At 36.1% G+C, this 23,065-nt stretch overlaps 1 protein-coding gene and 1 long non-coding RNA gene across 3 annotated transcripts; one reads left to right on the top strand and one right to left on the bottom strand.

Moving 5' to 3' along the window:
* Positions 1-13,752: 13,752 nt before the first annotated feature.
* Positions 13,753-15,131, top strand: LOC123306693 (protein ZBED8-like). Its single transcript, XM_044888812.1, has 2 exons — positions 13,753-13,894; positions 14,030-15,131. Exons 1-2 carry the CDS (start codon positions 13,840-13,842, stop codon positions 15,001-15,003), a joined length of 1,029 nt encoding a protein of 342 aa, XP_044744747.1. The 5' UTR covers positions 13,753-13,839; the 3' UTR covers positions 15,004-15,131.
* An 818-nt stretch (positions 15,132-15,949) lies between these two features.
* Positions 15,950-20,568, bottom strand: LOC123306728. Of its 2 annotated transcripts, none has more exons than XR_006536948.1 (3): positions 20,358-20,568; positions 19,941-20,159; positions 15,950-16,912 (listed from the first exon to the last, which is right to left on the bottom strand). It is a non-coding gene; the product is annotated as an uncharacterized LOC123306728 (long non-coding RNA). The 2 variants fall into 2 exon arrangements; XR_006536947.1 differs by having other exon boundaries at positions 19,941-20,165.
* Positions 20,569-23,065: the final 2,497 nt, after the last annotated feature.

A 23,065-nucleotide genomic window follows, 5' to 3' on the forward strand; every position in this document is an offset into this window, starting at 1 on the left:
GACAAAGGAAACCACCGCCGATAGTCGTCCTGGGAGTATTCTCGAAACACGAAAGAACGGCAGAAAAACTAAAAAACAGAACCACCGGATCGTTTTTTATCAGGTATGGACATAATACATCCACGATATACTGTGACAAAATCGAGGATAGTAGAATAATAATGGATTACTTCAAAGAAATTGGGCAACAATTTCACACTTATACGCCCAAAACGGAAAAAACACATGCATTCACCCTAAGAGGAATGGCAAATGAACCTGAAATCAACTTAATTCAAGACGAACTTCAAAAAGTCCACAAAATCCCAGTTAAGAATATTTACAGAATGAAAGGGACCCAAAAGCCAGTATTCCTGGTAATTACCGACAATACTGCATTCCTGAAAAACCTAACATCCAAGGTAAAAGTTCTCAATCTCACGGCAGTTAGATGGGACAGATACAATTCACGACGAGAGATAATCCAATGCCACAGGTGTCAGGATTATGGACACGCGACCTCAAACTGCTTTAGAAATGCACAGTGCTTGAAATGCGCAAAAAATCACCTGACAAGGGAATGTACAAAAGAAGCGAACACACCGGCCACATGCGCTAATTGCAAAGGAAGTCACCCGGCAAACAATAAATCATGCCCAGTGTACCAGGAAGTAATTGAGAAAAAACAAAGGGCAAACCTCATAAACCAAGTCAATCAAAACCCGAGGAAATTCACCGAGGCCCCCATCCCAGCCACAAACGTATGGGAAGAAAGGAAAAAAGTGCGGGACAGACAAGAAATACCCCGAGAAGAGAAATCCCGAGAAACCCCACGGAATAAAACAAACGGAGATAACTCGAACCCACTAAACCTCATCAGGGAAGCCAATAGCCTACTATTTTACTAATCAATAGACGATGGGATCTATCTGAACAATACCGGCTAAACCCAGAAGACGATGATGATGAAAGCGACGACGAGGATGCGCGGATCGAAAGACTGATCAGAGAACAGGAAAGAAACCAAACGCTACCTCAAGGAGTGATGCAGCTTGCGGGACTAGTGATGACCGCGTAAGAACGAGGAGTCAAGGAGAAGCAACAACAGCGAAAGAGCCTACAACAACTGGAGCACAGACCGGATCGGAAACAACAGACCAGGATCGTGTTTCGCACTAAACGAGATAGTGATGAATGGAGCGCAAGCATTCGCTGTCAGACTAAGAAAGAACATGATCGTGAGTGACGAGACAGAGACATACCCAGCTCACCGAACCTCTCAAGGAACCGACCGCCCCTGATCAGCGAAAGGACCCGACATCTGAACATCTCATGCCTCCTCAAGATGAAGCCTCCTCACTAGACCTCCCAAAGGAGGGACCACGGACCCGCTCAAGGTCACGCCTCGTAACGCCGAGTCTGATGATAAAGATGTCGACTCAACTCAACCGCCTCAAAATTATGAAGGACATCTCGGCTGGACTCGTTGACGAGCCCAGTGAATGGACCACCTCGAAACTCGACAGCCTCCAAAACCGCCTCGACGAGCAACACAAGGGTTTCCTAAAAACCCACACACACTTTGAAAATGCGTGGCCTGAATCTCAACTCGATCATCCTTACTTCTCGAACGACATGTTCGTGGAAGAAAAGTTCCTGTACGCCTCATCGTCATCTCGCATCCGTCATCCCAAGGAAGCACTCGAGCCCCCTCAACCGTCATCTCAACCGACTGCTTCGTCGACGTCCGCTTAGCCACGCCTCCCAAACATTCCTCTTCCGGTCTTCTCAGGCGACTACTCTAGTTGGCCAGGATTCAGGGACCTCTTCCAGTCCCTTGTCATTCAAAACTCCTCAATCTCAGATGTCGAACGCCTCCATTACCTCCGATCGTCTCTTCAATCCACGCCTCTAAAGCTCATCTCTGGCTTAGCTCTCACTGGCGCCTCGTTTCCCATAGCTTGGGAGAGCCTCCTTTCTCAATATGAGAACAAACGTCTTCTCTTGGCAGCTCTTTGCGACAAGATCTTCTCAACGCCTCAATGTTCCCCTCAAAAAAAATCCTCGTCTATACTACAAAACACTCTTCACCAACCTTGTAGAGGCTCTGCAAGGTTTGAGCGCTCTGGGACAATAACTGGACTCTTGCAACTTCCTGCTGGTCTACGTGACCACAAAACACCTCGACCGCTCAACTCGTGAAAAGTGGGAGTCCCAATTGGGGTCTTCCACCGAGTCGCCACCTCTTACAAAACTCATGGACTTTCTCCAGGCCCATACCCGCTCTTTGGAGTGGCTGGAGGAACCTGAGGACTCCTCAAAAACGCCCTCCTCAAGACCTAAACCGTCTTATTCGCACGCTGCCGCCTCTACTGTCAGCTCATCCAAAGCCTCCTCGTCGAAAGTCTGCTCTAAGCCCGTCTCAAGTATCGTACCTCCTCGTGTTGTGGCGAGAAGCGCCTCAAAGTCTCCTCAGCGACCAGTTCGCTCCAATGGTTTGCCCTCCTATAATTGTGACGACTGTGGTGATGAACACTTCATTGCCACATGTCCTCGTTACCACAGTCGTCACCCATCCGAACGAAACGAAGTATTCCATCGAAGACAGTTGTGCTACAACTGTCTAGGCCGTCACAATGTCCGCTCATGCAGGAGTAATCAGACATGCAGGTTGTGCTCGGGCCGGTATCACTCCTCGCTCCATGACCACCTCACCATGGTCGCCTCAGCAAGAACGCCTCAAGCCTCCTCATCAAGGCCCACTTCTAAGACCAGTGAATCTAAGCCAGTCACCGCAAAAAAGGCCTGAAGTGTTCGGGAAGTCTTCAAAACCCCTACAATATGTTGAGACATCTATGATTAATGAAGTCGAACTTGATAGGATACTCTATATTTGATTATAGAGTCCTTTTGAGGACTCTAATTAAGTTCATCAATTAGAAATGAATATTTCTACAAATAAAAAGAAGGAAATTGTAAAACAATTATATTACCCTAAAAAGGAGTAGTTTATGTAATGGGCTAACTGGTAATGGTAATGGTTTCGGCACAACCTAAATGTTTATGCGCTTTCAGTTGTATTTTCAGGAGTGGTAAGTCAAGTTGTCGTCATAGTTTTCTGATGTTTTTCAATGAATTATTCAACACTTTTGTTGTGTTTCAAATGCATTATACGTGGATTTGTTCTCTGCAGTGAATTCATAATTTCTACATCAATTTCATCAACAAGTTTTATTCATTTATTACTAGATTAAAAAGGCAAAAGTCTTTCTTTAAGTTGAGGCACACATTCTTGGTAACATTTTAATTTAAATATAAATTTTGTAGCGAAATCGTGGGGTTTAGAAGTGGATAGGAGCTTGTTAAATCTTCATTCATCTATTAGAATTATGTTAAAGGTAAGTATAGTTGAAGGTAAGTATCAATTCTCAGCACCGTTTGTCATAATCGATTAGTATGTCATCATTAAAATTTTAGTTTTCATGATGCATCCCAAATTGTGCTAACAAAAATTACAAGGGGTCTAAAATTAACAAGCACTTTTTTCAATCTCCCTCCGGGAAGAATTTCAGAATGGGGTAATCCAATCAAATCAGTTCATTCGAATTGTATTTTTAATAAAAATAGTAGAATATGTGAAGACCATTTCAGTATGAAAAATTTTTCCAACACCTTAAAATCTAGACTTCTAACTTTAGCTCTACCGGATTTTCCAAAATTTTGCACTGCATTCAAATCAGGACATTTTAATTATTGACAATGATTTCGAAGTTGGAGGTTCGAAATCATCTAGTGCTTGGAGAAGATTAGATTTTCCAAATTTATATAACAATAGGTTGCCAAGTACTAGTTCATCAGATTTACATTCAAATTCAATTTGTACAGTGACTGTTTCCTCTTTTGTGAAAAAAAAAAGGTCAGGCATTTTAAATCGAATTAATATCAAGCGTAGGAATCAGTTATCACAGAGAAAAAAATAATTTTATGATATTACTAAAAATCAAAAAGACCAGCTGTCTAGATTGAGAAGAACCATTGAGAAATCCATAAATTTGAATTAACTGAGATCAGTTCTCCAAAACTCGAGCAATCAATTAGTAGTAATGGTGTTCAATGGATATTTTCTCAGTTCAGAAATGCTAGACAAAAAAAACTCTGGAAGCGTTGGACACACGAAGACAAAGTTTCTGCATCAGTTTTATATGAAGGAGGACCGCGTTCATACAGGTTTCCATCTAGATTTTTCCGATTGTCAAGTAATACAACGTCAAATACCGTTTTAAGTTCCTTTTCTTTTGATGCCTGGCATCAATAAAGAAATTTCTATGAAATTAGCTGTGAAATTTTCAAAAAAACACTTGTTTAATTTTGTTGTTTAATGTTCGATGAAATGTCTTTATTTCACGACTCACATTATGACCAAGTAGTAGGACATGTAGATTTAGGTTCAAATCTTGGACGATTCAAAGAAGTTGCTAATCATGCTTTAGTTTTATAATTACTACTACTATTTTACTAAAGATCAGATAAAGACAACTCATCTCAAAATTCTAATTGAAGAAGTCATAGTTGCTTTGCAGCAAAACGGTCTTCGGGTGATTTGTACAGTTTGTGATCAAGGCACTACCAACGCAGCTGCCATTAAACAGTTGATCGATAAATGCCATACTCATCAACCAGGACTTTACTTCATTGTAAATGATCAAAAAGTTGTTGTGTTACATGACCCTCCACATTTATTGAAAAACACACGTAATGCCTTAAAGTCTTACAATATCAAATATGAGGACAACAAAATTGTTAAATGGGAGCATATTATTCAAGGTCATAAAGTAGACAACACTAGAAGATTTAGAACTATGCACAAAATTGATTCGGAACATTTGACACTGCAACACTCGCATTTAAAAATGAAAGTCTCTGTTGCTGCTAAAACTATGAGCCGTACAGTCCTAATTTCCCTTCTACGGCAGTTCATACAGTTGGTATTCGGATGATTGGTACAATTTGTGATCAAGGCACTACCAACGCAGCTGCCATTGAACGGAGTTGTTCGATAAATGCCATACTCATCAACCAAGACTTTACTTCATTGTAAATGATCAAAAAGTTGTTGGGTTATATGATCCTTTACATTTCATTGAAAAACACACGTAATGTCTTATAATATTAAATTGGAGGACAACAGAATTGCCAAATGGGAGCATATTATTCAAGGTCATAAATTAGACAATAGTAGAAGATTTAAAACGATGCATAAAATTGAAATAAACATTTTACTCTGCAACACTCGCATTTAAAAATGAAAGTCTCTGTTGCTGCTAAAACTATGAGCCGTACAGTTCCGACAGCATTGGAGATGATGTCAACGAATCCTAATTTCCCTTCTACGGCAGTTCATACAGCAGAATCCATATATTGATCAACTCTTTGACTCTTTGAATTCTGTGTGTAACTCTCGATTTGGGGGTAAGGAATTAAGGTGATGTGTTAGTAGGTAGAAAAAGTAGACATGTCCAATTTTGGTATGCCATTTTACACAATATCAAAAATTGGCGGTTTTTGCACCCTGAAATAGGATTACAGTCAAAGGCTCCCAAATGTAAGGAAGGTTGGACCACCACACTTGAAGGTATAATTATGGTGTGGGATGAATGTCGTAAGGCTGATTTCAAATACCTGGGCACTAGAACGCTAAACCAAGATCCTGTTTAGAATCTCTACAGTGATGACAAGAGGAGATTACATTAAGTTTTTGAGCAATTGTGTATTATATACGTTGCTCATATGCATGATGTAATTGTAGCAATTTTACGAAGTCATGGTAACTTGTTCAATATATATAAATGAGATAATTCTTCGGTTCGTGACGGAAAATGTCTCATTTTCATTTTTCACATGTTTTGAACATTATGAAAATGTCCAAAATATGGAGGAACAAAATAATCACAAGCTGTTTCGGGTTCGAATTTCGGACAGTTCAAGAATTGTTCTAGAACTGCGCAGAAGTTGCGCCCTAGTTTCGATACCTAGAACTGTTCGAGCATGGTTTAAATTTTTTTGTTGAAAATCTTTAGTTGTAATTATCGTATTGAAATCTTGTTTGAATTCGAATCCTTTATTCATCAAAATCTTTTTGTTCGAAGTATTTTCTTGAAATTCTGTCGTCAATATGTCCGGCAAAGGAATGTGCATATCAAAAAATTCCCCTAAATTATATATATAATTATGTAATCGCACCCCATACTAATTTAATGTAACTTATCCAGTTTAACCATAAACATTGTATATGACTATGTTGCAGCCTGCAAAGTCAGCAGTGAACACCTGCAATGCTGAGTCACATCCTATTGGCGATTCAAGTTCATCTTCAGGCCATCTGGTGGCGAAAATTTGAAACTCCAGAAGTAGGTTGAAAAAGTTGTTTGGCTTGGCTTTCAGATCGTCCATTTATTAAACAAACAGTAAACAGTTGGTTTGGAGAATTCAGTGATTTATATTGTTTTGGTTTATATATTTGTATATTAAGATGGATGATAAATTAGTCAAAATGTCGAGATCAAAAGTGTTTTGTTGCAATTATGGATGCAATAGTTATGCCAAAAGGGACATGGTGTCCTTTCATTTTTTCCCAAACATAATAGTCTTAAAGTACGAATAACTAACAAAAATGGCATCGTTGAAAAAGTGGACGTGAGAAAGATTTGGGAGAAGAATTTGAGGTGCGGAAAGAAAATAACAAATTCTATGTTCTATGTTTTCTAATATGTTTCTATAATTAGCAAAGAATTCCAGACGTCGAAGATTGAAGAAGAATGCTGTCCCAACAAAAAACCTTCCTGAGGGTTCTCATGATACCACTAAGAAGAAAGAAAGACGAAATATTTCCAAATATGAATCTGCACAGCCAATTGTAAGTATATGCTTCAGACTTGAATTGTTATCTATTCTTATGAGTAGGAATTAATGCATTGTTGTTTAATTTTCAGTTAAACACTAACTGTGAATCAATGGACGAAGAGCAAGAAATTCAGGAAGAACTCCTCATGCACGTAAGATATTGAAATATTCTAATACAATCGTATATTGAAGTTGAAATTTTAGGAACCAACTCGAACACCTGAGGAGTTGTTAGCTGCTGAAGCTTTATGTGCTTTGGCAGAATTAAAGTATCAAGATGTTTCTGTTCAAGTCAACACTTTAAAAATAAGGACGATTTGTGATAATATTGTTAGTGACAAAAAACTGAATAGCATGACAGTGCTGAATTCTTCCCAAATGCTTGATACAATAGAAAGTTTAGTGTTGAGAATCAAAAAAGAAAATTTTGTATCATCCTTAACTATAAGGGAAAAGATTATACTAACCTTCACTAAGCTTAAAAATGACACGAGCTATGTTGTACTGTCAGTACTCTTTGGAAACATGAGCTCTCAAAGCATAAAAGAAATATTCCATGAGATGCTTACTGTGTTAGCAACAGTATTAAAACCTTTAATATATATTCCTCCAGCTGAGGAAATCCGGAGAAATTTGCCCAGACACTTTGAGCAATTTGATAACGTGAGAGTTATTCTTGACTGCACAGAAATTTTTGTGCAGAAAACAAAATGTCTCTGTTGTAGAATAAGATGTTACTCTCACTATAAAGGAAATAATACTATAAAATTCATGGTTGCAGTGACACCTGCAGGATTAATAAGTTTTGTTAGTAGAGCCTATGGGGGACGTGCTTCTGATAAAATAATTTTTGAGCAGAGTGGACTTATATCTTTGTTGAAACCAAACGAGGATGCCATTATGGTGGACAGAGGATTTCTTATCGATGAAATTTGCATGGAAAAGAGGATTAAACTTATACGTCCACCATTTATGAGGAATAGGAAGCAATTTACGCTTCAAGAAGCTGAGAGTAATTTATTCATCGCGAGGGCAAGAGTCCATATTGAACGGGTGAATCAGAGGATAAAAATTTTTAAAATTTTGTGCAATGTTTTGCCTTGGAATCTGATGCATAAAGTGGAAGAAATAATGACAATATGTTGTGCTGTGGTGAATTTATCCAGTCCGATTTTCTCTGAGGATAGTTTCTGAAAGTTTATAATTTGTGTTATATTTTTAGTGTATTTTTATTTCTGTTCAAAGTCATATTCGCCCATTCTATAACTGTATTCATTGTTTTTTTGTGAATGAAATTTACATTAAAATATCTGAATTGTATTGCTTTCAAATCACTACCACTCCCAATGTTTTCATTAATTAATTCAAATCTCCAGTATAGGTACAGATATGTATAAACACATAGAGGGAGAGAAAAAAGATTTATTGACCAGTCAGTCAAAGGGCTATCGACCTAGGTCTTCCAGCCAACATACATAACACATATACATACATAATTTTTTAATCTAAAATATCGCAGAACACCTAAACAATTCGGATAGACATAAAACAAGATATTTTTGAAATATTTCTTTTTAAATGAAAATAACAAATATACAGAGATATATAACATAACACATATAATAAAAAAACACAACATTGTAATTGAAAATGTCAAAAACTCTACTTGTTGAACAAATATAATGTAACATATTATCTAAATATTTTTGTTTTAATGAAAGTAATCTAAACTAAGAGCTAAACCACCCAACAGGAAATATATTAGGATGGCTGCATGAAAGCTGAACGCATCGAAGAGCTGAGAAATTTGGATATTACCAGTGACGGTTTTTCTTACTCACTTTCAACTTTTCCATACAACGAGAAGATAATGGAGCACGTCTCGTGCCTTTTGAGGCAGACAAACGTCAATTTGGATCTGGGACCACACCGATCAGAAGCAGGATCATTAGGTAACATACCGATGGTAACCAGATGTCCTGAAACGCCAGTGAATGTTGAAGAGTTATAGGCTTCATCAGTATTGAAAGCACAGTCGTGTTTCGCACTAAACGAGGGAGTGATGAATGGAGCGCAAGCATTCGCTTTCAGACTAAGAAAGAACATGATCGTGAGTGACGAGACAGAGACATACCCAGCTCACCGAACCTCTCAAGGAACCGAACGCCTCTGATCAGCGAAAGGACTCGACATCTGAACATCTCATGCCTCCTCAAGATGAAGCCTCCTCACTAGACCTCCCAAAGGAGGGACCACGGACCCGCTCAAGGTCAAGCCTCGTCACTCCGGGGCTGATGATCAAAATGTCGACTCAGATCAACCGCCTCAAAATAATGAAAGACATCTCGGCTGGACTCGTTAACGAGCCCAGTGAATGGACCCCATCTCGAAACTCGACAGCCTCTAGGACCGCCTCGACGAGCAGCACAAGGGTTTTCTAAAGACCCACACGCATTTCCAAAATGCGTGGCCCGAGTCTCAACTCGACCATGTGTACTTCTCGACCGACATGTTCGTGGAAGAGGAGTTCCTGTACGCCTCAGCGTCGTCTCGCATCCGTCATCTCAAGGAATCACTCGACCCCCCTCAACCGTCATCCCAACCGACTGCTTCGACGACATGTAGATTTGTGGTCAAATCTTGGACGATTCAAAGAAGTCCCTAATCATGTTTTAGTTTTTATGATTTCCGCACTACATAAGTCTTGGAAACAGCCAATAGCCTACTATTTTACTAAAGATCAGATAAAGACTCATCTCAAAATTCTAATTAAAGAGGTCATAGTTACTTTGCAGGATATCGGTCTTCGGGTGATTTGTACAGATTGTGATCAAGGCACTACCAACTCAGCTACCATTAAAAAGTTGATCGATGAATGCCATACTCATCAACCAGGACCTTACTTCATTGTAAATGATCAAAAAGTTGTTGTGTTACATGACCCTCCACATTTATTGAAAAACACATGTAATGCCTTAAAGTCTTACAATATCAAATTTGAGGACAACACAATTGCTAAATGGGAGCATATTATTCAAGGTCATAAAGTAGACAGCACTAGAAGATTCAAAACTATGCACAAAATTGATTCGGAACATTTGACTCTGCAACACTCGCACATGAAAGTAAAAGTATCTGTGGCTGCTAAAACTATGAGCCGAACAGTTGCGCCAGCATTGGAGATAATGTCAACAAATCCTGATTTCCCTTCTTCAGCAGTTCATACAGCAGAATTCATAGGCGATATCTTGGGCGACATTGATCAACTCTTTGACTCTTTGAATTCTGTGTGTAACTCTCGATTTGGAGGCAAGGAGTTAAGGCGATGTGTTAGTAGAAAAAGTAGACATGTCCAATTTTGGTATGCAGTTTTTGCACCCTGTTACAGGATTAGAATCAAAGGCTCCCGGATGTAAGGAAGGTTAGATTGCCACAATTGAAGGTATAATTATGGTGTGGGATGAATGTCGTAAGGCTTATCTGTTAGGTTTAAGTGAAAGGTAAGTATAGTTAAGGGTAAGTATTAATTCTAAGCACCTATTTCTTATCACCTTTTGTCATAATCCATAAGTATGGCATCATTAAAATTTCAGTTTTCGTGTTGCATCCCAAATTGTGCTAACAAAAATTTCACGGGGTCTAAAACAAACAAGCACTTTTTTCGATCTTCTCCAAGTAGAATTTCAGAATGGGATAATGCAATTAAGTCAGTTCATTCCAATTGTATTTTTAATAAAAATAGTAGGATATGTGAGGACCATTTCAGTATAAAAAATTTTTCGAACACATTCAAATCTAGACTTCTACCTTTAGCTCTACCGGATTTTCCAAATTTTACACTGCATTCAAATCAGGACAATTTAATTATTGAAAATGATTTTGAAGTTGGAAGTTCAAAATCATCTAGTGCTCAGAGATTAGATTTTCCAAATTTAGATAACAATAGTTTGCCGAGTACTAGTTCAACAGGTTTAAATTCACCAAGTACAGTGACTGTTTCCTCTTTTGCACAAAATAGGTCAGGCATTTTAAATAAAATCAATATCAAGCGTAGGAATCAGTTGTCACATAGAGAAAAATATTTGTATATCAGTAAACGTCAAGAAGAGCAGCTGCCTAGATTGAGAAAAACAATTGAAAAGTCTAAACATAAATTGTAATTAGCTGAGACGATTAGTTATTCTAAATTTTTCTTACAACTTAAACAATCAATTAGTAGTAATGAGGTTCAATGTAAGGTAAACGACCCTAATTTAGACAGTGTCCTAAAATTCGACACTTGTGGAGATTATTCATTATACTAAGGTTTTTTCAATTCTCTACTTCCTCATTTTGGGTGAAACGGCATCTAGTAGTTCTCAGATAACAAATCGATTTCCAGGAAACAATATTACATTTGTACAGGGGTACTCCTGTACAGGAGTTAAGGCGATGTGTTAGTAGAAAAAGTAGACATGTCCAATTTTGGTAAGTATGCCATTTTACAGAGGATCAAAAAATGGCAGTTTTTGCACCATGTTACAGGATTAGAATCAAAGGCTCCCAGATGTAAGGAAGGTTAGATTGCCACAAGTGAAGGTATAATTATGGTGTGGGATGAATGTCGTAAGGCTGGTTTCAAATACCTGCGTACTAGAACGCTAAACCAAGATCCTGTTGAGAATCTCTTCAGTGTGATCCGACAACATAGCCGTGCAAATACGAATCCCACTCTATATCAATTTATATCAGCACTTAAGACCTGCATTTTGAATCGCCTTGATACACCTAGGAGCCAAGGAAAGAATTGTGAAGACGATGGCATAGACATTCTTCTAGATTTAAAAAATTTGTTGGATTTTATATGTGATGATAATCAAAGTTATCCCACGAATTTGGTTGACCTTTCAAAATTTAAAAATATAATTTCCTAATAATATTGCTGAAATTGATGACCAAGCGCTTATTTATGTTAGTGGGTATTTTGTTGAAAAAAATTTCGGTATATTGTGTCATCAATGCAAAGAATGTCTTCTGAGTAGTCAAGTTTTAGAATTTCATACATTTACAATGTTTAAGGAATACGGTGATGACAAGAGTTGTTTACATTATGTTTCTGAGCAATTGTGTATATATGTTGCTCACATGCAAGATGTAATTTTAGCACTTTTACAAAGTCATGGTAACTTGTTTAATATATATGAGTAAATTCTTCGCTTCGTGACAGAATATGTCTCATTTTAATTTTTCACATGTTCTGAACATTATGAAAATGTTCACAACAACAAATATTAATTATGTATTTTGTATCATATTTTAAGATTCTCCAAAATAGTGGACAATTAGCCGGAAGCTTCTACTAGTTCTGGTTGTGTGAAAAACAATACACCGACAAAAAAAAATCGTGACGAGAGACGTGAAGACGAAAAACAAAAAGTTTTCAAGAGAAATTTCCATTCAAATTGGAAAAATGAGGAAGAATTTAAAGGTAAAGCATTAATAAAATGAAATGAGCTTATATTTCGAATTCGTTTGATTTTACAGGGTGGCTCTGTGAAGTACCAAATGAAGACACAAAATTCAGTGTCAGTGTCAGTTGTGTAATGTTATACTTTCACTTAGAGCTGGAAAACAGGAAATCGTCAAACATGCTAATTCCAAAAAGCATATTACTACAGTGCAAGCTAGAAATAACAACTTCAGTTAAAACCATATTAGAACAATCCCTGAGGGCAACATCAATGAAGGACGAAATTACGACAGCCGAGATAAGAATTAGTGCTTTTTTTGCAGAACATAACATTGGAATTTCTATGGCCGATAATTTGGTATAGTTGATTAAAGCCACGTGTACCAAACCCGATGTTAAAGGAATATCTCTTGGAAGAACGAAAACAACTAAAGTTATCATAAATGTTTTATGTAAACTTGAGATCAGTGAACGAATTTCAAACCTTAAAAAAAAAATTAATTTTAGCATTATAGTTGATGAAAGCACAGATTTAAGTATGGATAAATACTTATTAATTTTAGTGAGATATGTGTCTAGATCACTGATTCCCAAAGTGGTCCAGGTGGACCCCCAGGGGTCCATGGAAGACTCGATGGGGGTTCACGTTGGCGTGACAAAAAAATGGGGGTTCGCAGTTCGTAAGCTGGGGTCCACGAAAATTTATCTGGTTTCGATAGTGAAGAACTGAAATGTTGGTTTGATTTCACCTATCAACGTAGGCAGATAATATTTTGAGAAGTTCACCGACTGTTACTTGTAAATCTTTCATATTCCATATTCAGTACAACGTGTCGAGACTTGAAAAGGGCCGCCGCTGCCGTCTGCAGCGCTTGGTTGGAAATGCAAATACGAAATACGACTTGTGGTGTGCAAGCTTTCAATCTTGCACGGACTTGTTGGATTCTTCACTAATATAAATACGAATGCCAAGAATCAACGTTACTCATTTGTTTCCGGAATTTCGAACAGAAAAGTTAAGTGAATCGATTTTAGTGTTTGCCAGTGTCGGAAAAAGTAAGTACCTACATACTAATTTGGCTATTTGTTATGGGTATACAATTTTTTTCGAATTTACAGAAATACATAAATCCAAATAGAATCAATGGATATTCCACTTTACATCAATCGGTTCTGCTATTTTCTTAAAAGTTTATTATGGATCTTAGCAATTTACTGCTATCAATTATTAGAATCAGTTTGCTGCCGGTACTTTTTTTATTTCATTGCAATAATTATTCAATCAAATTCTGTTGAAATAATCATATTCTGTTGAAGAAAACCGTCTTAAAGAAGACTAAAACAGAGCCTTTTTATTTACAGGTACGTAACTGATACGCAACATGGCTGAATCTAAGAAAAAATGTCGAGGGTACAGTGTTGATTATTTAAAATTTGGTTTTCTTCCATCAAAGGCAGATAAGCGATTGCCCATATGCCTTTTATGCAACAAACTTTTGAGCAATGACTCTATGAAACCATCGAAGCTCGAAGATCATCTAAGAAGGTGTCATCTCGATAAAGTAGGTAAAGATTTGAAATATTTTCAAACATTGAAGGAAAAATATGAAAAGAGACCCACTGTGCAAAGCATGTTCGTTTCAACGTCTGAAAGTAACGAGGATGGCTTGCGGGCATCTTACAATATTTCATTGCTCATAGCGAAATCTGGAAAACCGCACACCATCGGAGAACAATTAATTTTACCCGTTGTTGAAGAGGTTTTGAAAACTGTTCTGCACAAATCTCCATTTGACATACTCAAAAGAATTCCTTTGAGTAACAACACTGTACAAAGACGTATTGATGAAATGAGCTCTGATATTGAAAGTTTCTTGTGTAATTATCTGCAAACAACTCATTTTTCTATACAATTGGACGAGTCAACTCTATCTGGTAATGAAGCATTACTATTGGCTCATGTTCGATTTGTTATGGACGAAGAAATGCATGAAGAGCTACTCTTCGCGAAAAAATTGGAGACGGACACTAAAGGTGAATCAATATTCAATATCCTGAGTGATTTTTTTAGGGAAAAATCGATACCATTCACAAACGTTATTTCGGTGGCAACAGATGGAGCTCCTGCCATGGTCGGGCGATATCGTGGGTTTATAAGCCATCTTAAAAGAATTGTACCAGAGGTAATTGCAATTCACTGTGTCATCCACCGACAACACCTCGTAGCAAAAAATTTGTGTGGCAGATTGCACCAATCGCTTCAATTTGTGATTAATGCAGTTAACAAAATAAGAAGCAATGCATTGAATACGCGTTTATTTGCACAATTGTGCGATGAAAATGATGAAGATTTTCGACGATTGCTCTTACATACTGAAGTACGCTGGTTATCGAAAGGTGCATGTTTAACAAGATTTTACTTACTTTTTGAATCTGTTCTAGAGTTTTTGGATAGTAAAGATTCAGATTTAAAAAAAAACCTGATCAATTCGAAAGCAGACATCGCGTATTTGACAGATTTGTTCAAAAAATTCAATGACCTCAACTTACAATTACAAGGGGATAGCCTCAATTTAATAAAAACAAAGGGTGCAGTCTCAGCTTTTCTTGGAAAATTGAAATTTATGAAGCAAAATATTAGTCGGCGGGAATTTTCTCAAACTTGTCACAGGTAGAACGCCTTGATGATGATATTCAGACATACGTTCAACATTTAATTGCCCTGCATGATGACTTTAAAATCAGATTTGAAGATATCTTGACAATGGAAATACCACCATGGATCATAAATCCATTTGATGAAACGGAAGTGGGGATTGTGATATTACAAGAGGAGCTACTTGAACTCAGCACTAATGAGGAACTGAAGGTTAAATTTAAAAGAGGATATCAAGCATTTTGGCTGCAGTCAGAAATACCCGAAAAATATCCTGGACTGTGGGGAATTGCGAGAAAGCTTCTGATAGCCTTTCCCTCGTCATATCTTGTCGAAAAAAGCTTCAGTGTCGTCACAAATCTTTTAACAAAAAAACGGAGCAGATTAAATATCACAGAACGGGGAGATTTGCGGTTATTCCTAACAAAACTGAAGCCAAATATTGATAATTTGCTGTCAATCCATCAAGTACATCCCTCCCATTAAAATTATGAGTTTTTTGTCATTATAGTTATATTACGTTATTAATGTTTGATTTTATTTATATTGTTATCATATTACATTATAATATTATTTGTAATAATTACATATTTGAATATTGAAGCAAATATACTATTTTTTTATCCTTACCATCTGCGAATGGGGAGTTTTCTAAATAAAATAAACTGCCACTGCCAGTGGATGACGAAAAAGAAAAGTTGGATGGAATTACTATTTTGATTGGCCAACTTTTCTTTTCTTACAACCACTCACCATAAATCAATTAATTAACCAATTATTCTCAGATTTTTTTCGAAATTCGTGATTGGAACGCAGCTTTAACGCAAATTTCTTTTGTTTGATTTAATCTTCACTTTTTTGTTTTGAATTTTGGGAATATGGTAGAAATGTAGGCAGGGGGTCCATCGAAACTAGCAAAATTTTGAAAGTGGTCCATGAGAGAAAAAAGTTTGGGAACCTCTGGTCTAGATTCAGGTAATTTAATTACTAAATTACTAAAAATGTTAAAGTTAGATGCAACTGATACCTCAACAGAAAACGTATACAAACAATTTAAACAATACTTCATAGCATGCGATATTCCTTTAACAAACATTATTGGGTTAGCTTCTGACGGAGGCAATGTAATGTTGGGTAAGCACAATTCTTTTATGACTAGGCTAATAGCTGATACAAAAGTACTAATTGTTATTAAATGTATTTGTCATAGTGCAGCTATAATAGCAAGTACTGCTTGCAATGTTTTACCTGCTGCTTCTAAGGATCTATTACGTGATTTGAGCTCATATGTATCCGCTAATGGTAAACGGTCTGCTCAGCTATCCGAATTACAGGAGTATCTGAATGATTCTAAAAAGAAAATTTTAAAACTGTCTTCCACAAGGTGGCTTTGTGTGCATAAGTACATTGATAGGGTTTTGGAAATGTTGTCTACTTTACAGCACTTTTTCCTCGACTTTTTCCTACTGGCGTCTACTGAGGACCATCTCAAGATGACGTATTTTTTTTCAAATTTTGCAACAATTTCATCAAAACGAAACATCTACTAACTTTTTAGAGCTGCAACTATTTTGCCTATTTCAAGTGCGACATGCGAGAAGTCCTTTTCTGCCATGAGGAGAATTTTTAATTCTAATACTTTTTCTTACTGTGCATAAATCATTTCTCCGGAATCTTATCATTTGAACACAAAAATCTACATATAAATATTTCAAATGGAAATCAGACAATTTCCTCAACATTTAGGGAGCAGTCTGTGGTGAAAATGCTTTTGGATCACTAGGAGGGTGTTGTGATAAAGATAAAACTTTTGGAAATTGAAACTTAAGATTGAGTTTCCAATTGTGGACAGGAAATTTCAAAATGAATCAAATAACAAAAAAAACACTCACCAAATTTACTGTACGGCAGCAACGTTGGTCGGTTATCTGAAAATTAAAACAAACATTAATAAAAAACGTTAAGGGGGCCGTGGTATTGAATAAACCGAAACGTCGTCATCACATTAAAATTGAGACCTCTACCTAATTACAGCGAAGTAGAATCAATTCAGAGGCCGTTAAAAACCAACATCGTTATTATTTGTTAGACTACATTGTTTCATTAAATGGTTTCTGAGAAATGGTGTTCTCGAGTGTTCGACTTCTAAGGCAGGAACATTTTGCTTATTTATTCCTTGTATTTCAGATGTTCGACGAGAGAACCGCAAAAAATATATAGAGTATCCAATAAATGAAGATTTCCGAAAAGTTTTATTTATTTATTTAGCTTATGGCGTATACAAACATCCACAGAAGTTAAATGCACAAACACAAGAAAATATAAAAATATTGTATAATAAGAAAAAAAAATACAGTGTACAGACAAAATTATGTGTAGCATCACAGCTCGATGTCCAGTTGGTTAAGCCATTGGATGGACCGCGCTGTTGCATGCAAAAAGTCAGAAGTTGTGCCAGAAAATCTCCTAGTCGGACATTCATAGGCAACGTGATGCATTGTTTGAGAAGCAGCACCGCAATTGCATTCCGGACTCATTCTCATCCCCCATTTGAACAAGGCCGAACCACTTCTTCCATGGCCAGTCCGGATCCTGTTTAATCGAACCCAAATTTTACGGGGCAGATTGAAACCCTGTGGTGGATTTTTTGGATCTAGTAAGGGGTGCCAGGCTGGATCAACCCTGCTCTGCCAGCTTGCCGAAAAGTTAGAACACATACTATTGACCATACAGAGTGAATCATGTGAAAAGACAGCCTATTTTCCACATCAAAACACTTTTTATAGAGAATGAAATTTCACAATGAAATTAACTCGTTAAAATCATCAAGTTTCAACAAATTTCTCTTCTTTGGGAAATCTTCAATCATTCAAAAACTGTTCTAAGATGTTGCAAAAATTTTAATCAATGAAGTTGTTTTTTGTCTGATTATGTAGCTCTAATAGAAAGAATTTCAGAAAGTGGCCTACAGAGGTACTAGCACATGTGAAATGAAATTGTCAGGTCACCTATAGTCCTGGCAGTTCTTATTTGAGCGTATTAATTCCTACAACAAAACTACTGAACATCAGAAAAATCCCCACATTTAAGACTACCATGTCAGAAATATAAATTAAAGTAACTCCAGCCATAACTGATAAATCACGCTATATGGAAATATGAACAGAAAATCATCTGGAACATTCAGAGAAGCACAAAAAATTGTAGCAGGTCCAATCTTCTCCAAATTATACATGAATGATTTCAGCATAGGGGTATGAAGGGATATGGTATCCTATAAATTAACAATGCTGATGATACAAATCTAGTCTGGTGGATTCACTCTTGGCAGATTGAAAATCTTGAGGGAAACTATAATGAATGAAACCAGCATATTGTTCTACACAAGCAACATTTTGTTAAATACAGATAAAACAACTATGATCTCTGATGAATTTAGATAAGGATGTCAAGTCAACATTAATAACATCAAATATTAATTATCAAATACTACAAAATTCCCAAGTGTAAATCTTGACAGCAGTCTCAATGGCTATGTGGAAGAATGATTACATTCCACAAAATATGCTTTCAGAGACACATCCAAACACATCAAACCAGACTGGTTAAAACAGTTCATCATGGCACTATAGAATCGAAGTATATATTTGGACTCATCTATAGATCAGGGAACATATCATCACTCAAACAATTTTATGTTGTCGAGAATACAATGAACCCAGTAGGGGTCACTTCAATCAGAAGAGCTTACTTACTTTATATTGTATTCATGTTCATTTTTTCCAATGAAAAGATTTGTGACAGATAAGTATACTACAAAATATGTAACTAATAAATTAACAATGTCTACCCCGAGATCTACCCTGACTACCATCCTAAAACAAGTAGAATATATAAAATTATAGGTATAATTATCTACCTTTTTTGTGGAATAAAATTGAAAAATGAAGTAATCGTATGAACTTTCCAAATAATCAAGATCCAACTAGTACATGAGATATGCAATAGAACATTTAAGGTTTACATCACACTGAGGGGCACCTAAACCATCTTTGACACAGATGTTTTTCACTAATCAAGCATAGTGATGAGTAAATTTTACCGTAGACTGAGCATGCCCTAATCATCTGTATAGTAAAAAGCAGAAAAATGTGAAAGAGACAACCCAATGAGGGGTGATCCACACTCATATCTATGTCCACAGAAAAAAGATAGAGGTAATAGCAGTCCCGTTGAGTTCTATCTTTCTACAAATTAGACACTGTCATGCAGGTACTGCTTAGTACATTCTGTCTATAAATTGTACAAATAAAACTAAAATGTTTTGGGAAGGACACCTTAAAGATTGGAAAGATCACAAACCTTTAAATTTAAAGGATCAATATTGTCAAGATATGATAGAAAACTGCAATAGTTACATTAGTAGTGTGTAGTTTTCTGTTAACATTGTAAACTTCAAACCCTTAACTGATATATGCTTTCCATCAAACATCAAACCATAGTTGTACGTTACCACTGATGGATGAATAATATTCATTGAAAGACATTTTCATTAAAATAAACCAACACTCCACAAAGTTAAACGTAACCTTGTGTGTCAGGTCCTCGCAAAATCAGCAGTTCCAAAATGCCCTATAGCATATTTCTATAAATTCCCTGCTTGAACCAGCGAATTTATGGTTATATCATCATTGCTTCTCGACAAAGACAAACCGAGAGTCATACTTCATCAATTTTCAATGAGTTGTATTCTTTAATAGTTGGAAGCTGAAACTTACAAATTTTCAAGAAATGTCTTCTGCCAAAAATATTAGAAAAAGGTGTTTCTTGCCAGAATTTATTCAAGTTTTGGTTATCGAAAGCTCAAACATGGAAGATATAACATTTCATGAAAATATTATATTTGACTACTAGTTCAATTGTTGGTCAATTATTATTACCAAATTAAATGCTTACTGATATTGAGAGTTATACCTTATACCATCCCCATTACTTCCAAAAAACAATCGGTAATATAAGTTTCATCCAACATTGATAAATTATTCACATATATCCCAAACAAACCATAAACTTGTGAATTTTTGTTTGAGGATAACATTCGATCCCATTGAAATTGAGGAGACCCATAAACTGCAATGGAGCCAGATGTTCATACAACGTTCCTTAGATTTAGAACTAAAACTAAGCAGTAAAAAGAAATAGCCCAACTTAGAAACTGAAATATACATCGTCTTGACGTTGTTTCACAAACAACAAAGGTGTGATTGTATTTCAATGAAATTCAAAAATAAGTTCTTGAGGATATTCCCTACTGGTGCATGATTTATCGTACATGAATTAAGGGATTTGTCCAAGAAATGGAAATATACTCACTCATGAAACGTGTCCAATAAGAAGTAGATGTTTGATAATATAGAATATAATACTACAATGAAAAGTAGCCATCACCTTCATTCTTAAGTATTCTTCCTTTTCTCTTCACACTTTTCTGACTTTACACTTCACAAGTCTACAATATCTGATCACTGCTCTACTGGTTTACATTTAAAATTTAATTTACAGCATGTGCGCGTGACACATGACGGCTGAGGTTCTGTTCTGACAGTTTGTCTATGAGTGACAGCACCACAGATTAAGCGATGTGAAGTTGACAGCACGATGGCCGCCAGTGGCGTACACATTTTCTTATTTTCAAGGAAATAAGATTAATGCAATTAGAAAAAGGGATTAGAGGATGAGGATAAATAAATATTGGATGATGAGTGCATTTGAATTTGTTTCCAAAAAAAAAAAATTTTATAATTTTTCTATAGATTGACCCGAACCTGAAATCATCTGAGGCAAGAAGTTTATTTATATATTTACTTATATCTGTTTTTATGCGCATTCCCCAATGAATCACCCTGTATAAGAAAAACCATTGAAACATTAGTTTTAAACAATTTCATATGACAATCCACACAGATTCTCGGTGCAACTGATAAAATATAAGTAGCCCTGAATATGTGTATATTTTATTTTTTAGTACAGAACTTCGAAAACCCATTTGAACCTCAAGAATGCCAGATTCCAGATGAATGTACTGTAGGAATGGGTAATGAATACAATCATCTGGTAAACTCAATTCTACTGGAAGGTATCGATGATGATGAGAATGTTAAACAATTCAGAGAAATTCCTGATACTTTCTCTTCAACTGATGAATTGCTGAATTCAGAGAAAAGAGAATCTACGAAAAATATTCCCGGCACATTTGAAGATGTCTTGAAGAATCCTCAGGAATTAATTAATAACGACATTTACAATACTTTTAATGGTTTTCGGGAAGAAATTTTCTTATGTACGTTGTGCGAGGGCCATGCGGCGCCGAACCTTTTCACCCTTCAATAAAATTTTTGTCAAATTCAGTGACATAGAAGAAACTTCAGAGGGGGCTATTGATTAAGGTGGTCCCCATATATCTATTATATTCTATATCGATAATGGGACTTCGGAAATTGAAGTCAGCCCGTGGCCGGAATCGACTTCTGCGAATGTGCAGAAATATTAAGAATAAAAATACCTGATTAGCTCTGTCTCTTTCTGATACATCGATTTATGAACTGACAGGAATGAAATGATTTTACTTCACAACCATTCGAATATTTTCGATCTTAACCTTACAATATATTGATAATACAGGTTCAAACTCAGGTTTGCATTACGTAGTAATTCGTATTTCATCGTTGATTTCTAATAATTAGAAGTCAAAATTGATGAAACTTCATCATTTTGCAGCACTAGACGCTCGGATTCATAACAATAGTGAAATATTATGTGTTCTCCACAGAAAACCTGCGGAGTGCGGAGATTAACAAAACTGATGTTGAATCAACAAAATTGTAGGACTGTGAATTCATTTTTCTAGGTTGTTCACTGTTATATATTACCTGCATTGTATCTAGATAAGTCTGTTATTGTCTTGAATTTCAGTTGGGAGTTGAGGTAATAATTCTAGTTCAATTTATGATTGTTTTTCTCGGCACTGAAATAGTGAAACATCTAAATCGACATCTATATATATAAAGCTCAACTGTAGTTACTAATATCTACCAGTCTCTCATCTTCTAAATATTGCCAAATTGATTATTGTAGTGATTCTATTGAAGCATATGGCTCTTTCAATGAGCACTCTGTACTTTTATATATAATATAACTACATATCACAATAAATGTTGACCCAAAAATATTTTTTAGTGAGTATTGAGTAGATTTACAAGAGGGGAAATTCAGGAGGTGAGATAAGTATGATTTTTCATAATGTTTACACGTATACGCAATAATTGAAACTGGTATGAAACAGTAATATTAAACGCACTTGTTATTATGTCACTCTTGAGTTTACTGAGTATGGACAATACCATTCCTTTTCGGCACTTAATTATTATTTCACAAATCATAATAATATTGGTTGAATAGTTTTTATGCACTTATTTGGTTTGATCTCTTTGCGCTGATTCATCTGAAAGTTAAAAGAAACGGATACATACTCGATGAATTTAATATTCATTAACTTCCGCCTCACATAAAATTCTTCTAAAAATTTGTACAACAATTTGAAATAAATCATCATTCGAATTCATTCAATCATTCAACGTCAAATATTATGAAAACAACCTAACCAATATTTTGATTGTCATTTTCGAACTTCTAATTCGCGCATGCGTACAAGTGGATTCCTCTCAACGATTTGGCTTCATTTTTCGTCGTAGCCTAGAACGCGTGTTATCAATATTGGAATAATAGATATATGGTGGTCCCACAAGAGAACTATTTAGACTGGTACTGAACTTCATTGAAGAGAGACCGATGTTTACTGCGTCAGCTAAAAAAAGTACATATTTCACTCAATGCAATAACCGCTTACACTAATAATCATTATTATGAAGCTGCATTATTGCACATTAATCCATGGTGGACCAGCCCAACATTTTTTTTTCAGATTTTTTTTTCAATTCAATAATTGGGCAGAAAAAAGACTTATCACCTACTTTGAATGTTAGAAGGAGAAGTAAAGACAGTTATAGCACCCTTGGAAAATG

This window comes from Coccinella septempunctata, chromosome 2 (genome assembly GCF_907165205.1).
Source record: "Coccinella septempunctata chromosome 2, icCocSept1.1, whole genome shotgun sequence".
Lineage (NCBI taxonomy): Eukaryota > Metazoa > Arthropoda > Insecta > Coleoptera > Coccinellidae > Coccinella > Coccinella septempunctata.